General features: G+C 38.3%; 1 protein-coding gene across 1 annotated transcript in view; it reads left to right on the top strand.

Moving 5' to 3' along the window:
• Window positions 1–12,520, top strand: part of SPINK5 (serine peptidase inhibitor Kazal type 5) — a 169,069-nt gene that overhangs the window by 124,950 nt on the left and 31,599 nt on the right. The window contains exons 12-18 of the mRNA XM_025892453.2: window positions 1,096–1,183; window positions 3,076–3,203; window positions 4,446–4,527; window positions 5,930–6,057; window positions 7,778–7,859; window positions 8,194–8,321; window positions 11,509–11,557. Of these exons, the coding sequence (XP_025748238.1) occupies window positions 1,096–1,183; window positions 3,076–3,203; window positions 4,446–4,527; window positions 5,930–6,057; window positions 7,778–7,859; window positions 8,194–8,321; window positions 11,509–11,557 (685 nt within the window). The remainder of the gene's footprint in view (window positions 1–1,095; window positions 1,184–3,075; window positions 3,204–4,445; window positions 4,528–5,929; window positions 6,058–7,777; window positions 7,860–8,193; window positions 8,322–11,508; window positions 11,558–12,520) is intronic.

The following is a 12,520-nucleotide window of genomic DNA, read 5'->3' as shown; positions in this document are numbered from 1 at the left end:
TTTATGAAGATGTCTCAGACCAGGTCTTGTCACTCTTTCAGATCCTTGAACTCTTGAAGCTTTCCCCTTTATGCTGTCCTACTTCCAGTTTGTCTCAATCTCGGCCAGCTAGTGTCTCTTCTTCTGTGGATCACATTTCAAGATTATCCTTCTTTGGATAAGACCTCCTGAAATTCTTGATTGAAATCAATCTTTATAACTCTTAATAATTTTATTTCATAGCAATCATCACAGCTAGTAATTATTGCTATGACTATTTGTTGACTGGGTTCTACGTTCCAAGAACACAGGGTATGTGTCTGTCTTATATATATAGCACCAGACCAGCGCTTGACAAAAAATAGTTACTAGCCAAATGTTGAATGAATGTATGAATGAAGATCCCTGCTCTCAAGAAGCTTAAAGTTAAATAGCAGAAATAAGCCATAGACACACACACACACACACACACACACACACACACACACACGTTGCGAGACAGAGTAAGAACTATCCCGTAAGAGAATATTCAGTTATGAAAATACAGTGATGGATATACAGTTCATTTCCACTTTGAGGTCTAGACTGTCTTCTTAAAGAAGGCAGAATTTAAGCTGAGCAGATTTAAAAGAAGGCAAGATGACAAAAACAGTCATTGCAGTGGAAGGAAATGTTATACATGAAGGCAAAATAAATGGGATTCTTTGGAGAAAGAGTGAAGATTTCCATCTAACAAGGAGCCTTAAGATGATTGGAAAATGTTTGTTCTAGAACTCATAAACACGTAGCTATTTTTCCACCTGCACCTAAATGACTTATTTTTTTAAAGATTTTATTTATTTATTTGAAAAAGTGAGTGAGAGAGAGAGAAAGCACAAGCAGAGGGGGAGGGGCAGAGGGAAAGGGAGAAGCCGACTCCCTGATGAACAGGGGAAGGAGCCCCATGTGGGGCTCGATCCCAGGAACCCTGGGATCATGACCTGAGCTGAAGGCAGACACTTAACCGCTAAACCGACTGAGCCACCCAGGAGCCCCCTAAATGACTATTTTATAACATGAGGATTTGAAGAATCTGTATTCATGTATTCATTTTTGGGTTTTTTTTTTTTTCTCCAGCAAACAGCGTTTTTCAGAAGAAAAAAATAAAGCACATGAAAACCTGAGGAAGACTGAAGAAAAAGTCAAAGTTAAGAGAGAAATTGAGGTGATGATTAGTTTGATAAATTTAGTTATGACTTTTGTGGGATGTGTGTGCATTTTACTCTATAATGCATTTTCGATATTGGTTCATTTTTCCTTCATTACTGATGGATTTTCTGGAAAGCAGTTTATAGTTACCATTTCATAAGATTTAGAAGAATAATTACAACATTACAATTTTTAGCTCTATTTGGAGAAAATTAATCAAGTCATATTAGTAGAATAGTTCCTAAACAAAGGTAATATATCAAAGCATCATCTGAATTCAAAGTTTGATATGTGTGGTAGCTGTTTTAGAGGTCTTCTATGTATCATTTTAATACTCTCCCTTTAAAATCGTACCACATTCTACTTTGTGCACATCTCTTAACTAGTCATTTGCTTGTTTGTTTGTTTTTCTCCTGCTGCCAACTTAGCTCATACATCTCATAGATTTCCTTTGTGTTGATATGTTAACATCCTTCCTGGCCTCTATGCTTCTCGCCAACAGCTTCCTCAGTCCTCAAGATTCAATTCATCTTCTACATTGTTTTTATAGAGTGGGAAATATTTCCACGACTCAGTGGCCTTAGGAAAAGCCAACGTTTGAGGGTATCCTAGAGGCTATTTGGACCATTTCACTCCTATGTAACTTATTTTTAACAGCGAGTGTTTGCCCACCTTCTGTAGTGTGTAGTTCACAGTTTCATAAAGCAGCTGACTTCATGTAATTCCATCGTAGTGTCTAAGCCTCACTTTCAACTGATGTCTTCTCTTCAATCCTTTAATTTTATTTCTGAAATCAAATCAATCCTTTTATCTTTCATTTCCGGTTTTCTTCCTTCCTCTTTGTCTTCCTTGTTCTCTTTCCTTCCTTCCCTCCACCCTTCCTTTCTTCCTCCCTCCCTTCCTTTCCTTATTTTCTCCTATAGTTTCTCAAACCAGTCTCCAGCCACTCAAATCCCCACATATCTGGCTGGCTGGGTGGTCTTTCTAAAACAGATTTGCTTATGTTCTTCTCTTCTATAAATATTTATCATTTTCCAATTTCCTAAGAATAAAGTCCAAATTCCCTTCTAGGTTCGATGATCTAGTTTTGGCTTATCTTCAAGGTCTCCTTTTTGACCCCTTCCCAAACCTTCCTCTCTTTATCCAGCCGATTCTTCCTGACAATAATAGATGATCTCAAGATAACATGGTCTTTTATGTCCCTCTGTCTTTGCATATATGTTGTAATTCCTCCTAGAGGAACTTTTTGCCATATTGTTTACCTGGACACATCCTAAAGATGGAGACCTCAGCTATAAACTCTTCTCTGTACTTCCATAAATCATTCTTCCCTTTGTGCTTATACAAATTTAACTCAGACCTGTGTCATATCTCTTAGCTTTTTATATTGCAATTCCTTATCCTGTCCACTTGAGTGATAAAAGAGCTAAATCACATTTATAGTCATATCCCCTTAATACATTTGCTGAATACTTAAATGGGTAACTATTACATGGAGAGAAATATCACAAAATTTTGGGATGATCCTAAATCCTAAAAGTTTTATTTTTTATCCTTAGCTCCTCTTTGATATCTTTAATTAACAGCATCTAAAATGTATAAACAGAGGGCGCGTGGGTGGCTCAGTTGGTTAAGCATCTGACTCTTGATTTTGGCTCAGGTCCTGATCTCAGGGATCTTTAATTTGAGATCGAGTATGAGATCAAGCCCTGTGTTGGGCCCCACACTCAGCATGGAGTCTGCTTGAGATTCTCTCTCTCTCTCTCTCTCTCCCTCTGCCCTTCCCCCCCCAACTCACTCTCATACTCTCTCTGTCTCTCTCAAATAAATAAATAAAATCTTTAAAAAAATAAAATAAATAAACAGAATAGATAACTATAGCTAAACTGTCTCATTTTCATTATTTAGAAACTCTGCAGTGAATATCAGGATCATGCAAAGAATGGAATACTTTTCTGTACCAGAGAAAATGACCCTGTTCGTGGTCCAGATGGGAAAATGCATGGAAACTTGTGTTCCATGTGTCAAGACTTCTAGTAAGTATAGGGTATCAGAGTGTCTAAAGAATGCCAAAGAGAAAGGACCTTACAGAGAGTCTAATAGAACTAGCTACTTCCATAAGTGGGGAAACTGGGGCTCAAAATAGGGAAGGGAGTTGAATAAGTTGAATACTTATATTGAGAATGTTAGCAAGAGAGCTGGGAGAAGGACCTAGAGCTATTTACTCCAATATGTCTGCTTCCTTGACACTCATTCTCTTACTGGAACATCCTGACAGCCTTGAGCTTGTGCAAATATCACATTGTCCATACTGCTAAAGCTTCATACGTGAACCTGTGATACAAGTTCATAGGCATCTCATCTTCCAAAGAGGTTAGGGCCCAAAGTAAACACTTAATGCAGATATTATTAGAGTTAATGTTGCCCATCAAATAGTCATGAACCCTTACAAAATTAAATATTACTTTATATAATGTGACATTTCTCAGTAAGTTAGAATTGACAGTTTGCTTTCAAAATTTGGAACTACTCCCTGTTTATTTGATTGAACTCAGATTAAGTGGTTGATTTACATTTCGAATCTATGGTCTTTTGTTTTGATTGACAGCCTTGTGTGGTTGAAATAGCATCAGTTAACCATACATACCATGCAGTTCTATTGTGCAAAGCAAATATAGGCTCATTTGGTTTATCAATGTATGGAAATTATTGGCCTTTTTCCACCTGCACTCTATTTTGTCTTTAGATAACACAGCCATGAGTAAGCAATACATTTAAGGTGAATTAATAAAGCTAGGATGTGCATGATGTGATAGACTATACACTTGAGAGAAGAGACCTTGGTTAATCATAGTCCTGTCCTAAAAGTATAGCCAAAGCCCTCTCTGCCTCAGACAAGGGAACCAGTCAATGTGCTTTGTAAAGGCCACTTTCAGTCTCCAGGTATAACGTCACAAGGGTACTAGTTTTGATATCTCCCTGATGGACATTGATGGTATTTCTTTTCTGACCACAGGCAAGAAAGGTATTTTATAGAAAGCAAGCTTTCCAGATCCACAATCATTGTCTTTCTTTCAATGTTAAGCAAAAAGTATAAAGAAGTTAATGGTATCTTACCATACTGGAGGCTGTTCTGTTGCTTCTCATTGGTATGTAGTGATAAAAGGACAAAATTGCTCTTCCTAAGGAGGGAGGACAGATTAGCAATGCAAGAATGTGGACAAATAATTGCCTGTACTTGGTCCAATGGATTCTTCTCATTTTTTTCTCTCATTTAGCCAAGCAGAAGCTGAGGAAAAGAAAAAGGCTGAAGCAGAAGCAAGAAATAAAAGAGAATCTGAAAAAACACCCTCATATGGAGTGAGTGGAATCCACCCATTGAGTCCTACTTGGCATTGTAACTTGAACATATTTCAGAGTCTAAAGGGTGGAATATTTTCCAGTAAAAAATTGCCAGGAAATCCTAACCCTTTAATCTGGAGATGACACTGAGATAAATCCTATGGGAACTTGATCAATGCTTGCTGCTTCCAAGACTAACCCTGTGGAGTAAAAATTATTTGAAGTCTGAAAAAACTGGGTTCTAGCACTGGTTTCATCACTTACAGACTGTGTTAGCTTTTGCAGACCACTTCCCATATATTCCCATATACTTTCTACATATGAATTTTTGAAATTTCATGTTTGAATTGGGATAAAAATACCTTCATTCTGCACACAGAAAGCCTGCTTTTTAGCTCTGAAATGTTACAGTATTTGTTTCCATAGCCTTCTATTAAGTTGTTAATGCTTATTATTTAAAGATGAAAGTCTTCTACTTTTCCCGCTAGATTCTATTCTTTCCGTTATCCAACTACGCTCCCCAACAGAGCTAGAGTAAAGCTTCACAATATTGATCAGATCGCAATACTCTTCTGCTTAAAAGCCACAAATGGCTCATCATAAACTATAGGATATAATTCAATCTCCTTATCTCTCTTCTTATTTGGCTTACCTTCATTCAGAAATTCATGTTCTGCTATATGCCCATGTGGTTTCCTACTTTATCTCCCAACTTAACGGTCTTGTATGCATATTCCCCAATCCCCTTCTTATCCACGAAAATGCTGTTTACTCTTCAGTCTCACTCAAATTATTCTTGTTATGTGACATCTTCCCTGGTTTTCACAATCAGATCTCATGGTCCCAACCTCTGTGTTCTCAGATTTTCTTGTACCTATATGTTTGCACTTATTTTATTCCTCCAAAATTTTTTTTAAGATTTTGTTTATTTGCGAGAGAGAGGGAAAGCGCGGGAGAGAGAGCATGAGCAGGGGGAGGGGCAGAGGGAGAGGGAGAAGCAGGCTCCCCACTGAGCTGGGAGCCTGACCTGGGGCTTCATCCCAGAACCCTAGGATCATGACTTGAGCTGAAGGCACACCCTTAATCGACTGAGCCACCCAGGCTCCCCTGCCCTTATTTCAGTGTGTTTAGATTATAGTGGAATATAATCTATGTTTGGGAGTAATGTCACCATGATGGCAACACATTACTTGTCCACCTCTTTTCTTATATTGTGACATCCGTTATGTCTTACTTATTCCCATCTCTTAACAAATGGTGAGTTCTGTTTGTTGAGTTAAATTTTACATTTGAGAGAAACACAACTAAAGTCCTGGTGTCAAAGAAGCATAACATTAGTTTCTGCCGATGTTGATGTTCCAATCATCTGCTTGGAATAGGAACAAAATGTATCCCTAGCTTGCTTTCTCTATCCTGGCAGGAGCTGTGTAGTGAATACCGCAAGCTTGTGAGGAATGGAAAACTCCCCTGCACGCGAGAGAATGACCCCATCCAGGGCCCCGATGGGAAAATGTATGGCAACACCTGCTCCATGTGTGAGGTGTTCTTGTGAGTAGCGCTGCACCTGGGGAAATGAGGGAGAGTTTTGTCCTCTCTGCTTCATTTTTTATTTTTTTAATTTTAACTTTGTTATATTTTATTTCTTAAATGGTGTTTAATTCTTGTCAATGGCATTTTTGCATAATGTCATAATTATCAAAGAATAATTCCTGCTCTGTCCTGAGAAAGGGGCAGTAATGTCCACAAGTAGCTGTTTCTCATGCAGACTTCTCTTGCAGACTGGCTTGGTCTCTGAGGTGCCGTGGGTACCTCAGCCTTGTCCCCGTGTTCTAGGATTCTCTCAGTCATGTCATGTTCTTGACTAGAGGTTGGTGGTTCTGGTGAGGGGAAGGGAAGTTAGGAACCACTTGTGTTGCCATCATGGTGACATTACTCCCAACAAACTCCAAAGAATCATTCTTGCTTATCAATCACTGATTGAATTCCTGAGGAAGTGTACAGGATGTAAAACAAGGATCTTACCCTTGCAGGGAGGACTGTGAAGTCACCTGAAATCACACAACACATCACAAAGCAAACATATAAATATGCAAAACGGTACATTAATTCATACACAGGACCTGGGGGAATGACTTGGAATAAGAATGATGAGTATCCGGTGGAGTGAACCCCTCCCATGTGTCTCGTGAACACAGCTTGAACAGCTGTGGTAAAGCCTACTCTACGTCCCTAACCCCACACTTTCTCCTTCATGGTGATCAGGACTTTGCTTCGTAGCACAAAACATAGTAGCTGTAAATTGATATGTGTGACTATATGTTCACCGTCTCTCTTCTTCTACTAGACAATTGTTGTTAGGGAAGGGATTCTAGAAAATATAAGCAGTGAGTTCAGATTAACTTTCTGCTTCATTTCTGTGTTCCATTATGAGAGGACCACTTCAGCAGGAAAGCAAAAGCACACTTAGAATAAAAACCATGTAAGGCTTGGTACATTTAGCAAAGGGGGAGTCATGGTCTTGAAATATCCAAGTAGCTTTTGTTTTATCAACACTAGCTCCAGGTTGTCTCTGTGGATGAAAGTGGAAACAATGAGTGAAAGCTCTGGAAGGGGTCTGGCTCAATGCCAAGAGCAATTTCCTAACAGTCAGAGGACTTCAAGGGTAGAATGACCTATGTGGGGTTTCAAGGATGATATAAGTAGAGAATTTACTAGCGGATTAAAGCAAAACTAGACAGTAATCAGGCATACTGAGTATTAGAAGTCATGAGTAGTGGAAGATCAAAAAACTTCCTCTGGATTAAGGTTTAAATCTGTAGTGTACATTTGTTAGTTCTGTGTCCTTGGGAAAGTGATCCATTCTGTCAGTTTTCTCATTTGTAAATGGGGTTATAATAGTAGTTTTGTAACATGCAGTTGGGAAGATTTCATGGAATAAGCCCCAGGTCAGGCACATAGTAAGAATTTAGTTAAGGTTTTTTTGTTTTGTTTTGTTTTGTTTTTTTAAAGAGAGAGAGAGAGAGCACAAGCAGGGGAGGAGGGTGGTGAGGAGCAGAGGGAGAGGGAGCAGGGAGCCCAATGTAGGACTCGATCCCAGGACCCTAGGATCATGACCTGAGCCGAAGGCAGACGTTTAACTGACTGAGCCAACCAGGCGCCCCAGAATTTAATAAGTATTAACTGTCATAATTAAATTATATTTGAGGTCACTTTCAACCTGGACATTCTATGATCCTTACTGATCTCCTTTTTAATCATTCTTTTTTAGCCAAACAGAGGAAGAAGAAAAGAAAAAGAAGGAAAGTGAGTCAAGAAATAAGAGAGAATCTGAGAACACAGCTCCCTTTGAGGTGAGGGGAACTTCTCCAAAAGTCAGAGGCATGTGGACCTGGGCTCCATAGATGGCATTCAGGAAACTCATAAATCCCCTGAAACTGTAGGAAATATTTGTACAGTTTGTTTGTTTATATGTGAGCATATACCCATGTGCATATGTGACTATTTCTAGGTCGAGGTTGTATAACTTTTATCATTTAAAAATAGTCATGTCTTCCCAGTTAAAAACTATTCTAAAATAAGCCAATTACTAATCCCCATTTAAGAACAAAGTCTAAACTTCAGCTATTTTTCCAATCTGACCCAACCTGTGTTCAAAACCTCAAACTCCCTTCCTCAATTTCACAGGAATTATGCAGTGAATACCGCAAATTAAGGAAGAATGGACAGCTTCTCTGTACTCGAGAGAACGACCCCATCAAGGGCCCAGATGGGAAAATGCATGGCAACACCTGCTCCATGTGTGAGGCCTTCTTGTGAGTAGAGCTCAGGACTTTAGAAGGAGAGGGAGAAGGAACTGAGGGAAGTTTTCAAACAATGGCAAATAATGCATTTTCCTCTTCAGGACAATGGTCATTTTTGGGTGTCACACTTAAATGAACTAAAATTTAAAAAAAAACAAAAACCCACATACAAGAAAACACAAAACCAAAAAGCAAGTGGAGAGCTTTCAGATGATGATTATTGTGATCTAAAGAGAGCCATAATATTTTTTTTTATTTTGAAGTTCTTTTAACTGTCTTTTCTTTTAGAATATTTTAGAGGTAACTCAAGATCTTTTATTCAGAGAAGAGATTACTCTATGATAACCATACAAATTGCTGTTAGTTTTCTGAAGGATTATCAGCTAAAATAAGAAATGGCTGAGATTACATATAAAATATCGTTATGGTGCATGGAAAATTTTAGGGGAAAGATTTTTGTTTTGTTTTAGTTTACTACCTTTCTTACTCTGTGTGACCTCATGGAGTAGAATTAAATGGGTGAGAGCTTTAGGGACACAGATTTGGGTGCAGCATGAAGATGTACTTTGTAATAGTTGACATAGGTAAAGCCTGCTTTAGAAATGGTAAAAGTTGGATGCTCATTTTCAGGGGAGTAAAATACAACTGTAGAATAAATGACAGGATGTATCCTCTCAAAAAAAAGTCTATGATAATCCTTAAGGTTTTTTGTTTTTGTTTTTGTTTTTTTAAGATTTCACTTATTCATCCGACAGAGAGAGACACAGCGAGAGAGGGAACACAAGCAGGGGGAGTGGGAGAGGGAGAAGCAGACTTCCTGCAGAACAGGGAGCCCGATGTGGGGCTCGATCCCAAGACCCCGGGATCACAACCTGAGCCAAAGGCAGACACTTAACGACTGAACCACCTAGGAGCCCATTCCTTAAGGCTTTTGATCTTATTCCCAAGGGATACTCCAGTTGATTTTCTATATACCCAGAATCTCTGAAAGGATTCAGTCATTCAGTCTTCCCTGGTGGAGAGCATTTTAACCCTGAAGATTTGTCCTTTAGTGTTTGGGCATGGAAGCACTAAAAACCAAATCATCATAGCCAACATTTATTGAATGCATGTAATTGGCATATACTTGCTAAAAGCTTGGCTACTTAATCCCACTTAATCTTCACAATAAACATATGAAGTGGGTCTTTCTTACATTATCACAAGTTATAGATGACAACATAAAGGCCCAGAGTTGGGAATGATAGAAATATCAGTGCAGGGGAAAAAAATGAAGAAAATGATGTTTTCCACTGTATGCTGTAGACATAATATAATCATTTAGCAATGCCATTATAACTTCTGGTGATTAATTATATTTGCCTGAAGTTAGGCTTGTTTCAGTCTGTTTTTCTTTACCTTGACATTCATCTTTCAGTGACAAGGAAGTAATTCTGCCACCTAGTGGTCAGCTCTGCTACTTCCTCTGATAAATTTCCCAGGATGGAAAGAAAATGCTTCTTAAAATTTTTAGTCAAAGTAGACTCATGGTAAAGCTTAGATTAGTTTCCATGTAAAGAAGTATGAGGAACCTCACAATTTTGAACTATTTTAGTAATTTTCTCCCATCTCTGTAAAAACTCCTTGTCAAAAAGAAATAAAAATTTACTATGTCATATTTTGTGGGTATGTTAGCAAAAGCTCTTAGCTTTTTTTGAGAATCATTTTTCCCTCCATAGTCTTTTTTTGCACACTGTCATACCATATGCAAATTGTCTTTTCACCTTTTTTTAAAAAAATATTTTATTTATCCATTTGAGAGAGAGAGCATGAACAGGGGGAAGGGGCAGAGGTAGAGAGAGAAGCAGACTCCCTGCTGAGGCTCAATCCCAGGAGCCCGGAGATCATGACCTCAGCTAAAGGCAGATGCTTAACCTACTGAGCCATCCAGGCGCCCTGTCTTTTCACCTTTTTTTTTTTTTTTTAAGATTTTATTTATTTACTTGACAGAGAGAGACACAGTGAGAGAGGGAACACAAGCAGGGGGAGCGGGAGAGGGAGAAGCAGGCTTCCCACTGAGCAGGGAGCCTGATGCGGGGCTTGATCCCAGGACCCTGGGATCATGACCTGAGCTGAAGGCAAACGCTTAACGACTGAGCCACCCAGGTATCTTTTCACCTTTTAAAAAGTTTTTAATTTGATCAATGAATGAGCAATTCTTACATTGATTGAAACATAACATTTTTACATATAATTTACACATTTTACATTTTAAATGAAAACTTTTTACATATTTAACAGGATTAAATTGTTTAGATTATAGATCCAGTTGTGCTACACTTGATTTGCAACACTGTTAGTTATCAAAAATGGTTAAGAGCTCACTTCATTTCCATCATATACCTTTTTTTTGGAGGATTCACTCTTAATAATAATTACAGTGATGAAGATAGCGATCACTTATATCACTTTTATCAATAATTTCATTATGTACCAGATCCTTCCTCTAGTTGCTTTACAGGTATCAACTCATTTAATGCTCACAACAATCCTCTGAGAAGAATGTGGTTACTACTCCTTCCGTCCCTCCCGTATTTAAAGATGAGGAAGGCACAGAGAGGTTCAGACATTTCTTGTATTCCTTATGGCTCTGGACTCTGTCCTCTTTTTTTTTTTTTTAAGATTTTATTTATTTATTTGAGAGAGAGAATGAGAGCATGAGAGGGGGGAGGGTCAGATGGAGAAGCAGACCCCCCCGCTGAGCAGGGAGCCCTATGTGGGACTCGATCCTGGGACTCCAGGATCATGACCTGAGCCAAAGGCAGTCGCTTAACCAACTGAGCCACCCAGGCGCTCCATGGACTCTGTCCTCTTAACCACCATGCTATATGCCTCCCAGAAGCCAAATATTAACACTTTCTCGAGAGCTGTGGCAGATGCAAAATAATCAGCCAATAGGAAAGTATTACTGCAATGTTCTTGCTGAGGAGCCAAATGGCTTTACTCATTAAGAGACTTTTGCACACTATTCTCTTGAGGTGAAGTAAATAATTTCAGTTTATTATCCAATAAAATTACAAATTGCTGTGAGTGGATCTTTGGGGGTGCTTGAGAATTGTCAAAGCAATGAATGATCCCCCTGTAAATGTTAAGAATCTACTCTACTGTATTAAGACCCATTTCTTCTTTTCCCCTCTTTTTCTTCCCCTGATCCTTATAGCCAACAAGAAGAAAGAGCAAGAGCAAAGGCTAAAAGAGAAGCTACAAAGGTAATTTTTCTCAGGACTGCTAATGTTATGCCTTGACATTTTTTTCTCCTTTAAGTATTCTAGGTATCTCATTAGCAGAAATGTTTTCCTTTTCAATTGCCATGCCTGAAATGAACAACAACAAACAGCCTTTCACTTGTAAAAAGGGGTCTCAAGTAGAAGTTTCTAGAGTATCGATTTTATTGCATGATAATTCAAATTTTGAGTTTCATTTTATAAGAAGGAGAGGGTTAATTTACTCTGTAAGGCATATTCTCCATATTTGGCTTTTCTTATATTTCTGTTATCATAAGTAACACCAACAAAATCTGTCTGTATGTGATGTCGGATTACTCTCATATGACGGCCATAAACAAAATTTGCCTTTATGGATCTTATTACCTAATAAATGCAAAGCATAAGCCTAATATTTATTTGGGGAAAGTTGACACAGTTTAAAAGTCTGCCTTTAAACTGACTCACTTTCTCATGAACTTTCTTTCTGTTGGTTGAAACCATCTTTTGAACACTTGTTTTATCCATAATATCTGATCAGCTGCTAAATCATCTTAGATTTTCCAATCAGTCCTAACACATTTCTCCTTCCCTCTGCTTATATTGTACCTCTCCTGTTTGAAATCTGCATCCCCTATCCCTCTGCTTTATCAAGGAGCTCCCAGGAAGGTGTCAGTTTCTCCAAGGACTCATACTTGTCTTCTCCTCCATATCTTTATTTCTTAGTGTGAGCATGTTTTTCTTTTCTTTCTCAGCCTTCTAAAGACAAATCAAGATTCACCAATTTTTTTGCACATTCTTCTTATTTTAAATTTTCCAGCTTTTTTGAGATATAATTGACATACAACATTCTGCAAGTTTAACATTGTGTATATTGTCTTGATTTGGTACACACATATATTGTAAAATGATACTCCCATAGCGTTACCTAACACTTCCATCACATCACGCTATGACATAAATACATTT

Source organism: Callorhinus ursinus, unplaced genomic scaffold (assembly GCF_003265705.2).
Source record: "Callorhinus ursinus isolate GAN/ISIS: 27379988/994484 unplaced genomic scaffold, GSC_fseal_2.0 scaffold23, whole genome shotgun sequence".
Lineage (NCBI taxonomy): Eukaryota > Metazoa > Chordata > Mammalia > Carnivora > Otariidae > Callorhinus > Callorhinus ursinus.
The sequence above is the reverse complement of the archived record's forward strand: the minus strand, read 5'-3'. Positions and strand labels throughout refer to the sequence as shown.